Source organism: Coregonus lavaretus (genome assembly GCF_964263955.1).
Source record: "Coregonus lavaretus genome assembly, chromosome: 3".
Classification (NCBI taxonomy): domain Eukaryota; kingdom Metazoa; phylum Chordata; class Actinopteri; order Salmoniformes; family Salmonidae; genus Coregonus; species Coregonus lavaretus.
The window spans coordinates 49,856,166-49,875,518 of record NC_139990.1 but is presented as its reverse complement, the minus strand read 5'-3'; the positions used below and the strand labels follow the sequence as shown (position 1 = coordinate 49,875,518).

At 43.6% G+C, this 19,353-nt stretch overlaps 2 protein-coding genes across 2 annotated transcripts in view; one reads left to right on the top strand and one right to left on the bottom strand.

The window, feature by feature from the left end:
• The window catches only part of fam189b (family with sequence similarity 189 member B), a 29,201-nt gene extending 24,058 nt beyond the window's left edge, over positions 1 to 5,143 (bottom strand). The window contains exons 1-4 of the mRNA XM_084158304.1: positions 4,477 to 5,143; positions 3,533 to 3,593; positions 1,260 to 1,320; positions 854 to 931 (exon numbers count right to left, since the gene is read on the bottom strand). Of these exons, the coding sequence (XP_084014430.1) occupies positions 854 to 931; positions 1,260 to 1,320; positions 3,533 to 3,593; positions 4,477 to 4,600 (324 nt within the window). The 5' untranslated portion in view covers positions 4,601 to 5,143. The remainder of the gene's footprint in view (positions 1 to 853; positions 932 to 1,259; positions 1,321 to 3,532; positions 3,594 to 4,476) is intronic.
• A 407-nt stretch (positions 5,144 to 5,550) lies between these two features.
• LOC311124639 (small ribosomal subunit protein eS27-like) lies at positions 5,551 to 10,885 on the top strand. The gene is made up of 4 exons (XM_084158320.1): positions 5,551 to 5,621; positions 6,222 to 6,330; positions 7,126 to 7,236; positions 10,591 to 10,885. The coding sequence occupies exons 1-4, from the start codon at positions 5,616 to 5,618 to the stop codon at positions 10,617 to 10,619; spliced, it is 255 nt and encodes an 84-aa protein (XP_084014446.1). The 5' UTR covers positions 5,551 to 5,615; the 3' UTR covers positions 10,620 to 10,885.
• Positions 10,886 to 19,353: the final 8,468 nt, after the last annotated feature.

Genomic DNA, 19,353 nt, shown 5'->3' with positions numbered 1-19,353 from the left:
TCCAGCTTTATGTTTATATGTTTTTATGTTGATGTTGTTTTTAATTGATTTTATTTTATTTATATATTTAACCTATTCTTGACTCTGTGGTTCTTGCACTTGTTTGGGGAACAGGATTTCATTCTTTTTATCTACATTTCTGCCTGAGAAATGACACCCTGATATAGTTCTGTGATCTGTGAAACAGTTCTGTGAATCACTGAGGCATTGTGTGTTTTGTGTGTTCTTTTTCTTTAGAATTTTCAAATAAACTTGAGGTGTTTTATGATTAATAGTGATGTTGTGCTTGTACTATTTTGGACACACTGTCCTCAGGCTCCAGCTTTATGTTTTATGTTGATCGTATTAAAACAATGAAAACAATCTGAAGTTGTTGTTTTTAAGTTATATATACCATGATTTTACCAGTCCGGCCCACTTGGGAATAGATTTTCCTCCACGTGGCCCCTGAGCTAAAATGAGTTTGACACCCCTGGTTTAGGGGTTGTTTGATGTCACTGTGCATAATGGTTGATTCATCTAAAGAATGTTAACATGTTTCTATAATGAGATCGTTTTGGTTCAAAGCTCTTCTTCAGGACTAGGACTGTGCCTCCAATGTCAGTAGAGAGGCAGCTACATCATGTCTGCACCTCATGCTTTTCTAAAAGTCATCCATCACTGACCACAGAATAAGGAAACAGTGGTATGAGACCCTCTGGTAGTGTTACTCATGTCTCAGGTATTTTATTGTTTCAAATCCTTCCTAGGGGCCTGAGAAAATGCTGCCCTCTCAGATTCCTTCTGGCCTGTGTCATGTCTTGTCCCTTCCCTCTTTCACAACACTCAGTCTGTATTTTGTTTTCCCTCTCACCTCCTTGATGCTCTTCATCCAGTTCTGAATGTTCTCGTAGGACTTCTCGTCTGTGATGTCATACACCAGGATGATGCCCTGAGAGATCACAGGAGACATGAGTCAGACAAAAAAATAACATTGTGCAATTCCAAATCAACCTGATGGATGTAAGCAATATGATACTAATAGTTTCAGCCATAATCATACATCCATCATGTTCTCTCATATCTACAAAGGTGAAGTGAGAGAGAAGCCCTGTTTATGCCTGGTGCTAAGATGCAGCCTTTGTCCTGATCTTGTCCACATTCTGATTGTGCCCACAGTTTTAGACCGGTATAGATGATTAAATGCCTTGTGATCTGATTGTGATTGAGAGCGAGAGCGAGAGAGAGAGAGAGAGAGCCAGAGAGAGAGAGAGACTCACCATAGCTCCTCTGTAGTAGGCTGTAGTGATGGTCTTAAACCTCTCCTGCCCTGCTGTGTCCCTGGAAACACAATACATTAGGGAAAATGTTTCACCTCCTTCCAAAAGTAGCTCACTGAACACCCTGGAGTACAGATGAAGGATCTTAATTTGAGCCAGTTTGCTACAGCAGGAAAATAATCCTGCATCAACAGGAAATGTGAATTATTATGTGGATTATAATTCATGTACATTTTTGTAGGGGTTGAAACATTTTCCATAAGGGCAAATCAAGTCAGAAATTACACATTTTAGAACCCTTTTTAAAACTGAAATACACTACAAATTTGCATTTCATGCTTTGCAGGGAAATTCTCAGCAACAAAAGAGTGGTCAAATTAAGATCATACATTTGTAGTAAGCACTGAACCTACTGCTGATTTGTCTGTGTTGGCAGTTGGTGGCTGTTCTTTCTCTACACAGTACCTGTTTTTCTAATGCAGCACCCAATTCAAAGAGTACACTGTCTATACATACTTATCTGGAGAGATACAGCCTATACACATGTGAGTGTTCCAGCACATCATTTATCCACGCTACTACGAAAACATTAAGCTATGGTCACGCTAATGTTCTCATAGCACAGAACGTTGAAGTTCCCCACCTACACACTGAGCTATGGTCAGCACAGGAGGTTGGTGGCACCTTAATTGGGGAGAACAGGCTCGTTCTAATGACTGGAACGGAATTGGTGGAATGGTAACAAATACATCAAACACATGGTTTCCAGGTGTTTGATGCCAATCCATTTGCGCCGTTCCGGCCTCAGCAGCCTCCTGTGATGGTCAGTATGGCATATCCCCCCCTAATGGCTTAGGTCAGGATTTGGGGAGGTTAACCTGATCCTAGATCTGTGTCAAAGGACAACATCTACCAGGGGTGTGAAATCCACAGAGATATGAGACATGCATATGTTTTATGCCAGTTCAATAAAGTCTTTATGGCTGCTTCAGACTTCATGTCTGGCTTTATGATAACTCACTGGCACTCACTGACAGATAAAACATAGGTGAAATCTAAGCCAAAGGCCCTGCCGGGACAGTCAATATCTCAGTGTACTCAGTGACATATGCCAGATATGCACTATATATATATATATAAAAGTATGTGGACACCCCTTCAAATTAGTGGATTCAGCTATTTCAGACACAACCGTTGCTGACAGGTGTATAAAATCGAACACACAGCCATGCAATCTCCATAGACAAACATTAGCAGTAGAATGGCCTTACTGAAGAGCTCAGTGACTTTCAACGTGGCACCATCATAGGATGCAACCTTTCCAACAAGTCAGTTCATCCAATTTCTGCCCTGCTAGAGCTGCCCCGGCCAACTGTAAGTGCTGTTATTGTGAAGTGGAAACATCTAGGAGCAACAACGGCTCAGCTGCAAAGTGGTAGCCCACACAAGCTCACTACCAAGTCAGCACAATAACTGTTCATTGGGAGCTTAATGAAATGGGTTTCCATGCCCGAACAGACTCACACAAGCCTAAGATCACCATGCGCAGTGCCAAGCGTCGGCTGGAGTGGTGTAAAGCTCGCCGCCATTGGGCTCTGGAGCAGTGGAAACGTGTTCTCTGGAGTGATGAATCACGCTTCACCATCTGGCAGTCCGACGGACTAATCTAGGTTTGTCAGATGCCAGGAGAACGCTACCTGCCCCAATGCATAGTACCAACTGTACATTTTGGTGGAGGAGGAATAATGGTCTGGGGCTGTTTTTCATGGTTCGGGCTAGGCCTCTTAGTTCCAGTGTAGGGAAATCTTAACGCTACAGCATACAATGACATTCTAGACAATTCTGTGCTTCCAACTTTGTAGCAACAGTTTGGGGAAGGCCCTTTCCTGTTTCAGCATGACAATTCCCCCGTGTACAAAGCGAGGTCCATACAGAAATGGTTTGTCGAGATCGGTGTGGAAGAACTTGACTGGCCTGCACAGAGCCTTGAATGCAACATAGAAATATTGCATTCCTAAGGTACTACAATCAGTGTGTGGTGGCCCTTTGAGTGACATTTGGACAGTAAACCCTGTCATAAACGGTTGGTTATTTTGGTAAAAAGGGAGGTTCCTCTTTCCTCTGAGAAAGAGAAGTAGACACACGTCCAAAACACACAGGAGTTGAATAAAAACTGTGTGTTGGTCCGATAACTATCATCACTTTTGAGAGCAGCAAACAGTAGGCCTAAATGGACATTTCATTCATTCTTTGCCAGGATCCTCTTCTCTTACCAGACTTGCAGTTTGACTTTCTTTCCCTCCACGTCTATCGTCTTTACTTTAAAGTCGATGCCTGAAGAAAGGATGGGAGGATGACACAGAGAGAGGGGGAGGGAGGGAGGAGGTCGACAGGAAGGGAGGGAAGACAATGAGTTAAATTCCCTCACACACACACACACACACACACACTCACACAGCACTGGCATAGCAGCAAATATAGGTCATGCCAATTAAACCCTTTTGCCATGCATGGAGGGGGAGACAGGCATTCTCAATTCATCAAACTTTCACTGGGATAGTAAAGACTGTCTATCTCTGCCCCATTCTGCTGTGATGTACCACACACAAGCACACACACACATACATACACACACACACACACACTGTGTCTCTGGGTTTGTTATTGTCTGGGTTTCCTGCAGGACAGGGACAGTCAGAGAGAGAGAGTGGGCAGAGAGAGAAATAGAGAGGGCAGAGAGAGGGAAGCGCAAGAGAGGGCAGAGAGAGAGACAGAGAGGGCAGAGAAGAGGGGGACTTAAGCTGTGAATGCCAAGGGACGACCACCATTCTTCTGAAAATGAGAGACTGAAAAGAGATAGGAGAGATAGGAGGAATGGGGGTGGGTGGACCCTCTGGGTAAAGTGAGGGAGGGGAGAGGGGGATATGGAGAAGGAATAGAAACAAGAGCAGCACAGCAACAATGTAGATGAACTACAATATGGATATCAGATTGAGATATAGTTTGATAGAGACGTGTAGACACATGAACACAGCAGAACTGGAAACGTGAGAAAACTGCGGGGTGAACGTGATAAGAACTTGGCATTACATGGTAGCTGAAAGAATGATACCTATGTCAGCAATAACGAATTTAAAGTGTTACTGAATATTTTTGTGCCGATTAAAAAGTAGGCTATAACCGATTAAATGGGGTATCGTAGAGCTAGGCTACATACCGATAGTTGATATGTAGGTTGAGTTGAAGTTGTCCTCAGCAAATCGAATAATCAGACATGTTTTGCCAACTCCACTATCTCCGATGAGTAATAATTTGAAAAGGAAGTCGTACTTTTTCGCCATAATGTTTTTCAAAGTTTTTGGTGAATGATCAGAAACTATGACTCTTTACAAATCCAGTACAATTTCCAATGTTTTTCTTAACCTTATGTTTAACGCTTAAGAGGTTAACAAATGCCTTAAAGTATTACTCAACATACACACAGGTCAAAATTACACTCTCATTTCTCCTGGAGAGTTTTCAGCTTTTCTTTAGCATAAAATCCGCTTGTTTTCCCTTTCCCTTGAAAACTGTCACCATTACATTCGGATCTCCCCCTATGTCTTTCTTGTTCCGAGAAAAATAAAACAGAACGCCACACAAGTTAAAAACGAAAGTTGGAACAAACTTTGCTGCACTGCAATGGGCTATACAATTCTACAGAGCCACAAAACTTTGTTATAATCCATTTATCAAGCCAAAATTTCAAGTTTTCTTTTCTTCCAAAGGCCGATCAACATACATCCATTCCACACAAACAGGGCTAACTTTTCGCCCCAAAAAACTTTCTCCTGTCGAAGTTCATGTAGGATTACGTAGAGAGGGAGAGGTTCGCGGTTATTACAGTGGAGAGAACAGACAGTAATGGGACAGCAGAAAGAGCCGATGCTGCTTACAGACAGCAGAGGGCGCTCGACCAAATGAATAAAGTCAGTGGTTTCTTAGGTGTATATAGAGCTCCATGTAATTGCGTTTACCAAAGGCCTTTACTGAAATATGTCATCATTTCTCTGTAAACGTGTATCCTTAGTACCACATTTCAAGTGGTCTCTCCCTCACACTGGGAGAGAAATCGAACAAAATCAAATGTACCAGTAGGCTAGTTAAAGATGGCTCTGAACAAAACCTCTCTGTGTGTAGGCCTGTGTAATTTGGTAGGAAGAGTTGACCTCACAAACATGGCATCCTTGCCTCTCCTCCTTGACACGTAATGGCGACAAAAACACTTCCGGCCCCTGCACCTCGAGCCTCGTTCATTTATTAACTTTCAACTTCCGGTTGATCCTTCTTTTCGGCTACGGCTACAAACTCGCCAAGATGCCAGTAAGTGCGCACACAGGCTATATAACCCTTGCTTCAGTTTGTGAAATTTGTTTGGGCGGGACATGACTACACCCATCGATGCATTAGAACTTTGCTAATATTCCGATCTATTTATATACAGGATTAGTCTAGCAATGGATAGCTAATGCAATCTTGAACTGCGGGCCAAGCGCGTGCTATGGGCTTTGCTGAATTGACGCAATATGGCGGCGTACATGCAATAGAAAGCATGGACTGACATGTAGTTAGCTAACTACTTTGATGTTTTAGTGATTGTTTATAAACATTTGACACCGCTTGTACACGATGCATTTTGACTAGATATGCACATTCATTGACTTATGTTTGATAGTGGACTTACGCATGCTTTAGCCAAACAAGCTAACGGTAACTAGCATAGCCTAGTCTACTGTAATTACCAGCCAGGAGTTTACCCAACGAACATTTGTCAGACATGTCAAATATTTTTGATGATACTTATCTTATGTACACGTCTCCTGTATGGACATTGTTTTAACTTGTTAACTAGCTAGATTATCAATTGGACACCCTCTTCTGCATTTTCTAAGATGGCCACCCTCTGGTTTCTCTTTTCTTTAGCTCGCAAAGGACCTGTTGCACCCAACCTCCGAGGAGGAGAAGAGGAGTCACAAGAAGAAGCGTCTTGTACAGAGCCCTAACTCGTATTTTATGGATGTCAAATGTCCAGGTTAGTGTCTCCCTGTAGCCTGGCTAGAAGTGTCTCCCTGTAGCCTGGCTAGAAGTGGCTCCCTGTAGCCTGGCTAGAAGTGGCTCCCTGTAGCCTGGCTAGAAGTGGCTCCCTGTAGCCTGGCTAGAAGTGGCTCCCTGTAGCCTGGCTAGAAGTGGCTCCCTGTAGCCTGGCTAGAAGTGGCTCTCCGGTACAGATCTAGGATAAGCTCACCCTAAACGTTACCTAAACTGACCTTGGTTTATTATCTAGGGATGTGGTTTGCCTTTCTTTATTAAAACTGGTCAGTCCACCAAAGAGAGTTTGCATGGCTAATGGAAACTCAATGTGGTTCAGTTGGTAGAGCATGGTGCTTTAAACGCCAGGGTTGTGGGTTTGATTCCCATGGGGGACCAGTATGAAAATGTATGCACTCTACTATAAGTCACTCTGTATAAGAGCGTCTGCTAAATTACTTAAATGTAAATCTAGTATAGTGGTTATTGATTCATCACGGAGACTGACTTGTTTCTAGGGAGATGTGTAGCGTCTTGCCTTTATGTGTTGCCCGTTCATTGTCTCCAGAGTGAATGAGGTGTCAACCAAGGCATACAGTAACCTTGTTGGTTGTCTTTGTTTGGAAGGAGTCTCCACTGATTCCTTTCAATAACTGCAATTGCAAGAACACAACAGTAATTGGAGAATATAATGTGTGATTTGTTGGGACAGAAAACACGAGTAAGTCGTTGAGTTTAGGACATTTTGAGGCGAATGTTAATTCATATTCTGGATGGGTCTGAACTGTTCTCTCTACAGGATGCTATAAGATCACGACAGTGTTCAGTCACGCCCAGACCGTCGTCCTGTGTGTCGGATGCTCCACAGTCCTGTGTCAACCTACAGGGGGTAAAGCACGCCTCACAGAAGGTACTATACTACACACACACACACAGAGTATCCAGGATGGAAAAATACTGATGTTGGACATAATTGTTGCCTTTATGTGTTGCCCATTCATTGTCTCCAGAGTGAATGAGGTGTCAACCAAGGCATACAGTAACCTTGTTGGTTGTCTTTGTTTGGAAGGAGTCTCCACTGATTCCTTTCAAAAACTGTGACTGCAAGAACACACTTAATATACAGAAGTAATACTGTCCGTTCTGTTTCTAGTTTACATTTTAGTCATTTAGCAGACGCTCTTATCCAGAGCGACTTAGTGAGTGCATACATTATTATTATTTTATTTTTTTCATACCCTGGACGATGCTGGGCCAATTGTGCGCCAGGATCTCTAGTGGCACAGCTAGCACTGCGATGCAGTGCCTTAGACCACTGCGCCACTCGGGAGAGTTGTAATAGTCTGATCTGCCACTCGTCAGGATCATGCACGAGATGGCCAATGTTTTGGGGAAAAGTTGCTTACCTGAACTTGTCAAAGACCCTTTTGTTTTCCAGTTGAAAATGTAGTTTTTTCATACTTTACTGACCATGACCCAAATAATTTAATGTATTGCTGTTCAATAGCCCAATTCAAGTGTGACCCTTTACCTGCTCAGCTGGCTTGGTTTGTGTTCACCACAGTTCAAAGCGGTTGGCAGTGTTTGTAGGGCTGGGAATTGCCAGGGACCACACAATACTTAAAGGAAAAATCCACCCAAAACCACTCATTCATAATTTACAGTGCTACATAACACTATGTGAGGACAATATTTTTTGTGAACAAATGTTTCATTTTGTCGTTAAAAGATGCTTGGTAGCAACGTGAAAATCATTGTGGAAATCTGTTGCAGCTCAAGTCAACTACAAAATCCACAATGCAATGCTCTATGGGCTTGCTGGCTAGGAAGGTAGGTAGCTAGCTAGCAAACGTACCTACACACAATACCTAAGTCAATATCAGCATATGAAGTAGCTAGTTAAAATCGCCTAAACAAACTGCACTATCAATTTAAGAGTACAATCTCACCATTTTCAACCTGCAGATTGATGTGCCTCGGAGTGGAGTCTGACATTCAAAACGGCACCATGCAATGTACCCTGGACTGACGAAGCAGACAAATAGGAGGAATGTGTTAGATCCTCTGTTAAATTACAAATTTCGAGGTAGGAAAATTGCAAAACTATGATCAATGGCTCATTCAAGAGAAGACAACCTCCCGCGTTATGACATCGGCCAGTATTGAAATCTGACGTGTATGATAGACGTTTTTGCGATCTAAAAGTCATATTCCTATTAACTTCCAGTGTAGTGAGAGCGGCTTTATCACAATGCTACATCATACCAGCCAAATTTCTGCCTGCTTGAACAGCAATGGCTCAGATAAACATGAAATTATCCATGGAATCGATAGAACATCACTCAGAGATGCACAAAAACAATATACCATTCAAAATGGGTGGATATTTACTTGAAGTGCCGATACGATATGTATTGCAATTTGATGTTAAACATATTGCTGAAGATATGATCTGTGCTGTTGCCAGGTGGAACCTATTCCCTGTGTTAGCTTAGTGGCAGAGGTGCTATATACCGCTTCCTGGCTCACCAGTCGGTTGGTCAATATTGACATAGTATTAATGATTGACAATATTGGCATGCAATGAGTTCCTAGTGAATGTCTGTCCATATCATAACATGACTAGACCGTGTTGATTTTGTACGTCCACACCAGACGCGATCCAAGACACGCAGGTTGAAATATCAAAACAAACTCTGAATCAACTACACTGAACAAAAATATAAACGCGACATGTGTTGGTCCCATGTTTCATGAGCTGAAATAAAAATCCCTGAAATTTTCCATAAACACAAACCTTTTCTCTCAAATGTTGTGCACACATTTTTAGTCCCTGTTAGTGAGCATATCTCCTTTGCCAAGATAATCCATCCACCTGGCAGGTGTGGTATATCAAGAAGCTAATTCAACAGCATGATCATTACACAGCTGCCCCTTGTGCTGGGGACAATGAAAGGCCAATCAAATGTGCAGTTTTGTCACACAACACAATGCCACAGATGTCTGAAGTTGAGGGAGTGTGCAATTGGCATGCTGACTGCAGGAATGTCCACCAGAGCTGTTGCCAGATAATTGAACGTTCATTTCTCTACCAAAGTCGTTTTAGAGAATTTGGCAGTACATCCAATCGGCCTCACAACAGCAGACCACGTCTATGGCGTTGTGTTGGTGAGCGGTTTGCTGATGTCAGCGTTGTGAACAGAGTGCCCCATGGTGGCGGTAGGGTTATGGTATGGGCAGGAATAAGCTACAAACAATTGCATTTTATCGATGGCAATTTAAATACACAGAATTACCATGAGATCCTGAGGTCCATTTTTTAAAATTATTTTTTTACGTATCTGTGACCAACAGATGCATATCTGTATTCCCAGTTGTGAAATCCATAGATTAGAGCCTAATGATTTTATTTCATTTGACTGATTTCCTCATATGAACTGTAACTCTGTAAAATCTTTGAAAATGTTGCATTTTTATATTTTTGTTCAGTATATATTAATTTGGGGACAGGTCGAAACATTCATGGACATTTAGCTAGCTAGCTTGATGTTGCTTGCTAATTTGTCCTGGGATATAAACATTGGGTTATTTTACCTGAAATGCACAAGGTCCTTTTTTCTGGATCTTTGTAGATTTTTCTCCCATTTTGAGTCACACAAAATCGTGTGTTCTCTACTCCGACAATTAATCCACAGATAAAAGGGGAAACTTAGTTAGTTTCTAGGAATCTCTCCTCCTTCAGTAGTCTTCTTCTGTGGACTTTTATGTCGGTTGGCAACCAACTTTAAGGTGCATTACCACCACCAACTGGACTGGAGTGTGGACCTCAGTTAATATTTAAATCACCCACGTGGGTATTTGTTCCTAAAAACCAATGAGGAGATGGGAGCGATGTGACTTGCAGCACGTCAAGCATCAAAAATAGAACCAAGTTCTATTTTAGCGCCTGGCTACGCAGACAAACTGATTGAATAACCTGTATGTGTGCATTTATTTTGCAACGTGAGTGGTGTGGTCAGCATGTAATGCACACACTTGACGCCTCACATGATCCCTGCATGTCCATTGTCTGGATTTCTCTCCCTTCCTCCATCCCCGTTATCCTCATATCGCCTTCCCCGCTAGGCTGTCAGTCTGGCCTTAAGAATCAACAGTAGTTTGATCCCCTCACTCTCCCTACTGGAGCCTGTTGGGAGCTCTCACTACCATATAAAAGTGAAATCTGTCTGGGACCATAACTAACTCCTCTTCCTCCTTTACCCAGGATGCTCATTCAGGAGAAAACAGCACTAGTCTCTCAGCAATGGACCTTGTTGGACCGAGAGACCAAGGGAGGAGAGATGGGATTGACCCCACAGTGACCCTGTTCAGGAAGTGACAAAGCGAGAGGAAAAGTGGAGATGAAACGAGATGAAACTGAAGAAGAGGAAAGATGGTGTTGAGCTCTGCTTTGTGTGCGTAGAGAGAAAACGTCCCCTGGCATAATGACATCACTGTAACACCACTCCTCCACCGGTCTTTCTCACTTATTAATAAAGTTTAGTTTTTTCGTTAAAGAATCCAGTTTACTTGTCTGTCTTTGATCCAGGTGTCAAATATGTTTGACTGTATTATTAGAAAACAACATGAAGGTGTCATATGGGGAAGGTAAGCTGGTCCTAGATCTATGCCTGAGAACAACTTCTACCTAGAGCTCCACTGTTCTTAAATCAGGGGTGTCAAACTCATTCCATGGAGGGGCCTAGGGTCTGCTGGTTTTTCCCCTTTCAATTAAGACCTAGACAACCAGGTGAGGACAGTTCCTTACTAATCAGTGACCTTAATTCAATCAAGTACAAGGGAGGAGAGTGTCTCCTGAGTGGCGCAGTGGTCTAAGGCCTGTGCCACTAGAGATCCTGGTTCGAATCCAGGCTCTGTCGCAGCCGGCCGCGACCGGGAGACTCATGGGCGGCGCACAATTGGCCCAGCGTCGTCCAGGGTAGGGGAGGGAATGGCCGGCAGGGATGTAGCTCAGTTGATAGAGCATGGCGTTTGCAACGCCAGGGTTGTGGGTTTGATTCCCACGGGGGGCCAGTATAAAAAAAAATATATATGTATATGTATTCACTAACTGTAAGTCGCTCTGGATAAGAGCGTCTGCTAAATGACTCAAATGTACAAATGAGAGAATCCGCAGACACTCGTCCCTCTGGAATGAATTTGACACCTGTGCCTTAAATGGACCAACACAATGCGCTGACAACGTTTGGCAGGAAAATGTTTAGTTGACGATTTTAACATGGATAATTTACAGGGCTGTTAGTGTAACCGTGTGCTCCAGAGCCAGTTGCGTCTGCGGAGGATCCTTTCTGTGTCTGGGGACGAGGGTCTGATCCAGGGAGAGAAACGCACCGTCCTGCTGCGGGCCACTGGAACACACACACACCAGCTTAGACAACCCCAAGACTGCTGCTGTCCACTGGAGAACAATTACCTCAGATATAAAGCTTACAAATCATTTATGCTACCTGATGCACCAATATAATAGGAAAGGGTAACGTACTGACCTGTGTTCGGTGGTGTATTTGGGTACAGGCCGACCACAGGGACAGGAACCGTCTGCATGCAGGAGTTGTACACTGACAAATACAGAAGTTAACTGTCACTGGAGTAGGGAGTAACAGTCACATTCAGCTGCACAGGAGACATCACCAATTGAGTGGTTAGTTACCTATGAATAAGGTGGTGAGTGGTTAGACAGTTACCTATGAATAAGGTGGTGAGTGGTTAGACAGTTACCTATGAATAAGGTGGTGAGTGGTTAGACAGTTACCTATGAATAAGGTGGTGAGTGGTTAGACAGTTACCTATGAATAAGGTAGTGGTGATTGGTTAGTTACCTATAAATAAGGTTGTGAGTGGTTAGACAGTTACCTATGAATAAGGTAGTGGTGATTGGTTAGTTACCTATGAATAAGGTAGTGGTGGTGAGTGGTTAGATAGTTACCTATGAATAAGGTGGTGGTGGTTAGATAGTTACCTATGAATAAGGTGGCAGTAGTGGCCATAACTGCAAACACAGCAAAGACCAGGATGAGATGGAAGTCCAGGAAGATTGTAGACGAATCAGATCTGTCGAACCTGAACACACACACTCAGACAGGGTCAGATGTGTGGATACAGTGGGCTATATCAGCTGTGTAGTGCTAGGGCAAAAACCAAAATGTGCACCCGGGGGGGCCCCAGGACTGAACGTTTTCATTGTCGTGTTTTGGCTGTGTGAGAGTCTGCTCCTCACCTATCTTCACCTCGCTGTCCGCCGTGATGTAAACTGTGAGGACATGAGTCTGTGGGGTCAGGTGGCTGGACAGGGTGATGTTGGCAGGAGGGGGCAGGACCTTTGACCCAGGAAGTGGAAATGTAGACAGACAACACTAGACTTCCGTCTGATTGACTGGGCTCAGATAGCAGCACGTCAGTACTGTCAGAGTGGAACTGAACACAACACAGAGAGAGAAGAGATATGGATTGCATTCACTCCATACTGCCTATGCCAAGGTCTTAAAGCAGTGTGTATTGTGGGGCTGTAAATGCTCTAATGCTTAATGTTAGTCCTAATGTGACCCACCCGTAGGTCAGAGAGCACCTCCTTGGTGCCCAGCACAGAGAACTCTGCCATGGGCTGCAGAGCAGAGAGCACCAGGAAAGACACCGGGCAGTGGAACGCAGGCAGGTACGGCAACTGTACCAAACGTCCGGAGAGAGGTAGCGACAGAGCAGAGAGAGGAAGGATAGGGATGGGGGACTGGCCCCGCAGAGAGGCTGAGAGAGAGACGGAGAGAGAGAGAGAGGAGAGGAGGTGGAGGACGGAGTCTGACTGGGGACGGACGGAGACTCTGCAGCTGTATTCACCTGAGGGAGAGAGAGTAAAAAATGGGTCAAATAATTATTTAATGTATTATTTTAGAGACATGGTCTTTTTATCAATGGGATGGGGAAGAGAGGTCCTGTGTTCCTGTCGTACCTGTGTCGAGGTCATAGTGAGGTGTGGCGACGATCACAGCCTGCAGTGTGTTGAGCTGGAGGTAGGGGGCGCTGAAGTGCAGGGAACACCATAACTCTGCCTTTGGCTGCAGCTTCTCTATGGCCTCCCTCTGGAACAGGGAACACTGGGCTAGTGGGAGAGTTGGGGAGGTGGGAAAAGAGATGGGGAGGTGGGAGAAGAGGAGCAGGGAAAGGAGAGAGAGAGAGGTATCAGTTTACTACTCACCTCTGTTGTAATATGGATAACCTGTATAGGCCATGTAGGTGTGAAGCTCCACACCTGTGTGTGTGTCACCTGTGTTGACGGGGGAGGTGTATAGCTCCACAGGAACAGTGTAGTCAGGTGCGTCAGGCCAGTTGGTGAGGAAACGATCCTCAGGGGGATAGAGTTCTGGGATGGCTGGAGACTCCACCTTCACCTGTTGGCAAAACACTACCATGGTGACCCCTTCATTTCCATGGCAACCCCCTCATTTCCATGGTAACCCTCTGCTGTACTGTACCTCTCTGAGGGCCTGCTGTCCTCCTTCCAGTCTGTAGTAGACCACTACCGTTCCAGAATGCTTTGCCAGGGCAGCTCCCGTCTTTGGGTCGATCTGCAGAACACGACTAGACGACATATTCCACTGACCTGGCTGGCCTGAGAGAGAGAGTCTGTGTGTGTGTTTTGTTTAATTTGTTTAATTTTTTTATTTAACCTTTATTTTATCAGGGAGTCATGCTGAGACCAAGGTCTATTTTACAGATGAGCCCTGAAAAAAACTAAAACTAAATGCAAGCAGAAAGAAAAACAGGGTCCTAAAAAACAAAGACATTCATCAGTAAAAAGGTCCTCAATCAGCGTTCTGAACTAGCAAAAAAAAAAATTCTGATTTACTTAACTTAGAGACCAAAGGAATAATTACCAGAGTTAGCCATCCCTGAGATCAGGTGTGGTAACTCGTATGTCTAAAGTTTAGTAATGATGTTAGGTACAGTGGGGCTTTTTGTAAATGGGCTTTGTAAATGAAAACATAGCAATGTATCAACCTACATGAGTGACATCAAAGAGGGCCAACCAACATTCTGGTAGAGAATGCAGTGAAGAGTGCTAAAACTGTTGCCCATAATAAAGTGCAGTGCGCTATTATAAACTGCATCTAACGGCTTTAATGAAGTAGCAGCTGCATACATATAGATGATGTCGCCATAGTCTAGGACCGATAGGAACGCCGACTGACTAATCTGTTTTCTACTATTTATCGAGAGGCAGGACCTATTTCTATAGAAGCCCACTTTTATTCTCAGCATCTTAACTAACTCATCATTATGCTTTTTAAAAGACAGCTTTTCATCTATCCAGATGCCCAGATATTTGTAAGCAGGGACACAATCAATATGGACACCATCTAAAGTACATATGCTTAAATCAGCAGAGTTATTTGTATGTGCTCTAGAGAACAACATGTAGTTTGTAAAAAAAAAAAAATATTTTATTATTTTTTATAAAAATTATGTATTTATTTTTGTATCTTTTTGGGGGGGTGTAGATCAGCTTTAATATTGCAGATAGATTGTAACTTCCATCAATGTAATTGTCTGCATCACTTCCAATCCCCCATATGTTTTTTTTTCTCGCAAATACAGTGGGGGAAAAAAGTATTTAGTCAGCCACCAATTGTGCAAGTTCTCCCACTTAAAAAGATGAGAGAGGCCTGTAATTTTCATCATAGGTACACGTCAACTATGACAGACAAAATGAGAAAAAAAATCCAGAAAATCACATTGTAGGATTTGTAATGAATTTATTTGCAAATTATGGTGGAAAATAAGTATTTGGTCAATAACAAAAGTTTCTCAATACTTTGTTATATACCCTTTGTTGGCAATGACACAGGTCAAACGTTTTCTGTAAGTCTTCACAAGGTTTTCACACACTGTTGCTGGTATTTTGGCCCATTCCTCCATGCAGATCTCCTCTAGAGCAGTGATGTTTTGGGGCTGTCGCTGGGCAACACGGACTTTCAACTCCCTCCAAAGATTTTCTATGGGGTTGAGATCTGGAGACTGGCTAGGCCACTCCAGGACCTTGAAATGCTTCTTACGAAGCCACTGCTTCGTTGCCCGGGCGGTGTGTTTGGGATCATTGTCATGCTGAAAGACCCAGCCACGTTTCATCTTCAATGCCCTTGCTGATGGAAGGAGGTTTTCACTCAAAATCTCACGATACATGGCCCCATTCATTCTTTCCTTTACACGGATCAGTCGTCCTGGTCCCTTTGCAGAAAAACAGCCCCAAAGCATGATGTTTCCACCCCCATGCTTCACAGTAGTATGGTGTTCTTTGGATGCAACTCAGCATTCTTTGTCCTCCAAACACGACGAGTTGAGTTTTTACCAAAAAGTTCTATTTTGGTTTCATCTGACCATATGACATTCTCCCAATCCTCTTCTGGATCATCCAAATGCACTCTAGCAAACTTTAGACGGGCCTGGACATGTACTGGCTTAAGCAGGGGGACACGTCTGGCACTGCAGGACTTGAGTCCCTGGCGGCGTAGTGTGTTACTGATGGTAGGCTTTGTTACTTTGGTCCCAGCTCTCTGCAGGTCATTCACTAGGTCCCCCCATGTGGTTCTGGGATTTCAGCCACCAATTGTGCAAGTTCTCCCACTTAAAAAGATGAGAGAGGCCTGTAATTTTCATCATAGGTACACGTAAACTATGACAGACAAATTGAGAAAAAAATAATCCAGAAAATCACATTGTAGGATTTTTAATGAATTTATTTGCAAATTATGGTGGAAAATAAGTATTTGGTCACCTACAAACAAGCAAGATTTCTGGCTCTCACAGACCTGTAACTTCTTCTTTAAGAGGCTCCTCTGTCCTCCACTCGTTACCTGTATTAATGGCACCTGTTTGAACTTGTTATCAGTATAAAAGACACCTGTCCACAACCTCAAACAGTCACACTCCAAACTCCACTATGGCCAAGACCAAAGAGCTGTCAAAGGACACCAGAAACAAAATTGTAGACCTGCACCAGGCTGGGAAGACTGAATCTGCAATAGGTAAGCAGCTTGGTTTGAAGAAATCAACTGTGGGAGCAATTATTAGGAAATGGAAGACATACAAGACCACTGATAATCTCCCTCGATCTGGGGCTCCACGCAAGATCTCACCCCGTGGGGTCAAAATGATCACAAGAACGGTGAGCAAAAATCCCAGAACCACACGGGGGGACCTAGTGAATGACCTGCAGAGAGCTGGGACCAAAGTAACAAAGCCTACCATCAGTAACACACTACGCCGCCAGGGACACAAATCCTGCAGTGCCAGACGTGTCCCCCTGCTTAAGCCAGTACATGTCCAGGCCCGTCTGAAGTTTGCTAGAGTGCATTTGGATGATCCAGAAGAGGATTGGGAGAATGTCATATGGTCAGATGAAACCAAAATATAACTTTTTGGTAAAAACTCAACTCGTCGTGTTTGGAGGATAAAGAATGCTGAGTTGCATCCAAAGAACACCATACTACTGTGAAGCATGGGGGTGGAAACATCATGCTTTGGGGCTGTTTTTCTGCAAAGGGACCAGGACGACTGATCCGTGTAAAGGAAAGAATGAATGGGGCCATGTATCGTGAGATTTTGAGTGAAAACCTCCTTCCATCAGCAAGGGCATTGAAGATGAAACGTGGCTGGGTCTTTCAGCATGACAATGATCCCAAACACACCGCCCGGGCAACGAAGCAGTGGCTTCGTAAGAAGCATTTCAAGGTCCTGGAGTGGCCTAGCCATATCTTAATTTCCATCATTATCAATAAATATGCGTAATAATGTTGGCAGTTCGTGCGAAGGATTGTTACCTATAACCCTGATTGCCATTGTATTACATGACATTTTTGTCAAGCAATTATTATTTTAGCAAACAATTATTGTGGTTCATCCTATATTCTCCCTAACATCCTTACCCCCTTGCAACAGATGTGGGATACACACACACACACACACACACACACACGCACATACTCTAACACACTCAACCCCTTTCCTCCACAATCAACCATATGCTCAGATGCTCAACGGTTATTACATCCCAGAGCCCAACTCAAGAAAGGACCTGATTTACGAATGCATATACAGTTACAGCTGTTTGAGAAAGCATGCAAGATTGAGCAAAAATTGACAAAAATGTGAGATTTGATTAACCTATATCAAGTCCTAGGTGATGGAGATCAGAGCCACCCTCTTCCCCTGAGACACAAACACTCTGGTCCCCCGTTGTAACCATTTTCCCCAAGCATCTCCGTGCAGTCAGACCTTTGATTATTTTGTGCCACCAGGGCCACAATAATATGCCCCCTCTCTGATTGTCCGAGTGTGACCCCCTCCCCATGGGTTACTGTAGCCAGTGTTGCCAGCACTGCCACTACCTGGGTGGGGGTACCCCACCGGAATCCCCACCGGCTAGGTACAAGGGCGTTAAAGTTCTCATTAGCAGCTTTGAGAATTTCCTTGTATATTATGCTCTCCCATCAACATGTACTTAGTTTTACCTGCATTCAATACTAATTTCAGGTCAATAAAGTATTTATGTAATACAATGAAGGCAGACTGTAGTTCAGATAGAGCCTGGTCAATCTTGGGGGCAATAGCATACACAACAGTTTCATCGGCATACAAGTGCAGGTTAAAATGTATTACAGACAAGTCAATATTGTTAATGTAAACAGTCAAAAGTATAGGACCCAAAATCTCCCCCTGCGGGACACCTTTCATAATATCCAGGAAACCTGATTTAACACCATCAGTAGACACATTGAGTTCTATCTGTCAAGTCATGTTTAAACCATTTACATGCAGCCTGGTCTAGGCCAATTGAGTCAAGCTTCTGAATTAGCAGTGAGTGATCAACAGTATCGAAAGCCTTTGACAGGTCAATGAAGAGGGCAGCACAATGTTGCCTATTATCCATACAATTAACCACAGGAGAGATACTACTATGACCTGGTCTAAAACCCGACTGATGTACATTTAGAATACATTTAAAAGATAGAAAGGTCTTAGCTGAGAATTAATCAAGGATTCAAATATTTTAGCTAGGCAAGAAAGTTTAGAAATAGGGCAATAATTATTTAGGTCACAAGGATCACCACTTTTGTGAAGGGGGCATACATGGGCCGCCTTCCAAACCTTGGGGATCGTACAAGATATAATCGTAAGGTTAAAAATATGGATTAATGATTCAGCAATCAGGTGGGCAGAGAGCTACAGCAAAAATGGATGAAGCATATCAGCCCCCGTGGATTTTTTAAAACATCAATCTTAAGCAAGGCATCTAGCACATCACAGACAGTAAATTGCTGAAATGAAAACAAAGATTCACTTGAAGTTGACGTGTTAACCGTCGAGTCAGCTAGAGGCTGGCAGAGGGAAGAGCAGTCGATTGACTGACCAGCTCAATTAAACCACTGTTTACAATGATGATTAAAAGCATCACTTATCTCCTTCTTCTCAGTTATGATTCTTTGAGTGTGTGTGGGTGTGTCTAGGTGGCAGGTAGCCAAGCGGTTAGGACCTAGTAACCGAAAGGTTGCTGGTTCAAACCCAGAGCCGGCAAGGTGTAACAATCTGCCGTTCTGCAAGGCAGTTAACCCCCAACAACAACTGCTCTCTGGGCGCCGATGACATGGACGTCAATTAAGGCAGCCCCCCGCACCTCTCTGATTCAGAGAGGTTGGGTTAAATGCGGAAGACACATTTCGGTTGAATGCATTCAGTTGTACAACTGACTAGGTGGGGGCAGTTTCACCATTAAGGATCCCAGCTTTAAGGAAAATAAAACAGACAGAGAGAGAGATTTGACTATATACTGTGTGTGTTGTGTTACCGGTTGGTGGTAATGTGTGTGTGTTACCGGTTGGTGGTAATGTGAGAGTGTGTGTGTTACCGGTTGGTGGTAATGTGAGAGTGTGTGTTACCTGTTGGTGTAATGTGAGAGTGTGTGTTACCGGTTGGTGGT

Bases quoted from the DNA above. Each gene is read 5' to 3' on its own strand.
- LOC311124639 (XM_084158320.1), top strand. The intron at 6,331-7,125 runs GTTAGTGTCTCC...TTCTCTCTACAG, and splicing joins TATGGATGTCAAATGTCCAG to GATGCTATAAGATCACGACA. The intron at 7,237-10,590 runs GTACTATACTAC...TCCTTTACCCAG, and splicing joins TAAAGCACGCCTCACAGAAG to GATGCTCATTCAGGAGAAAA.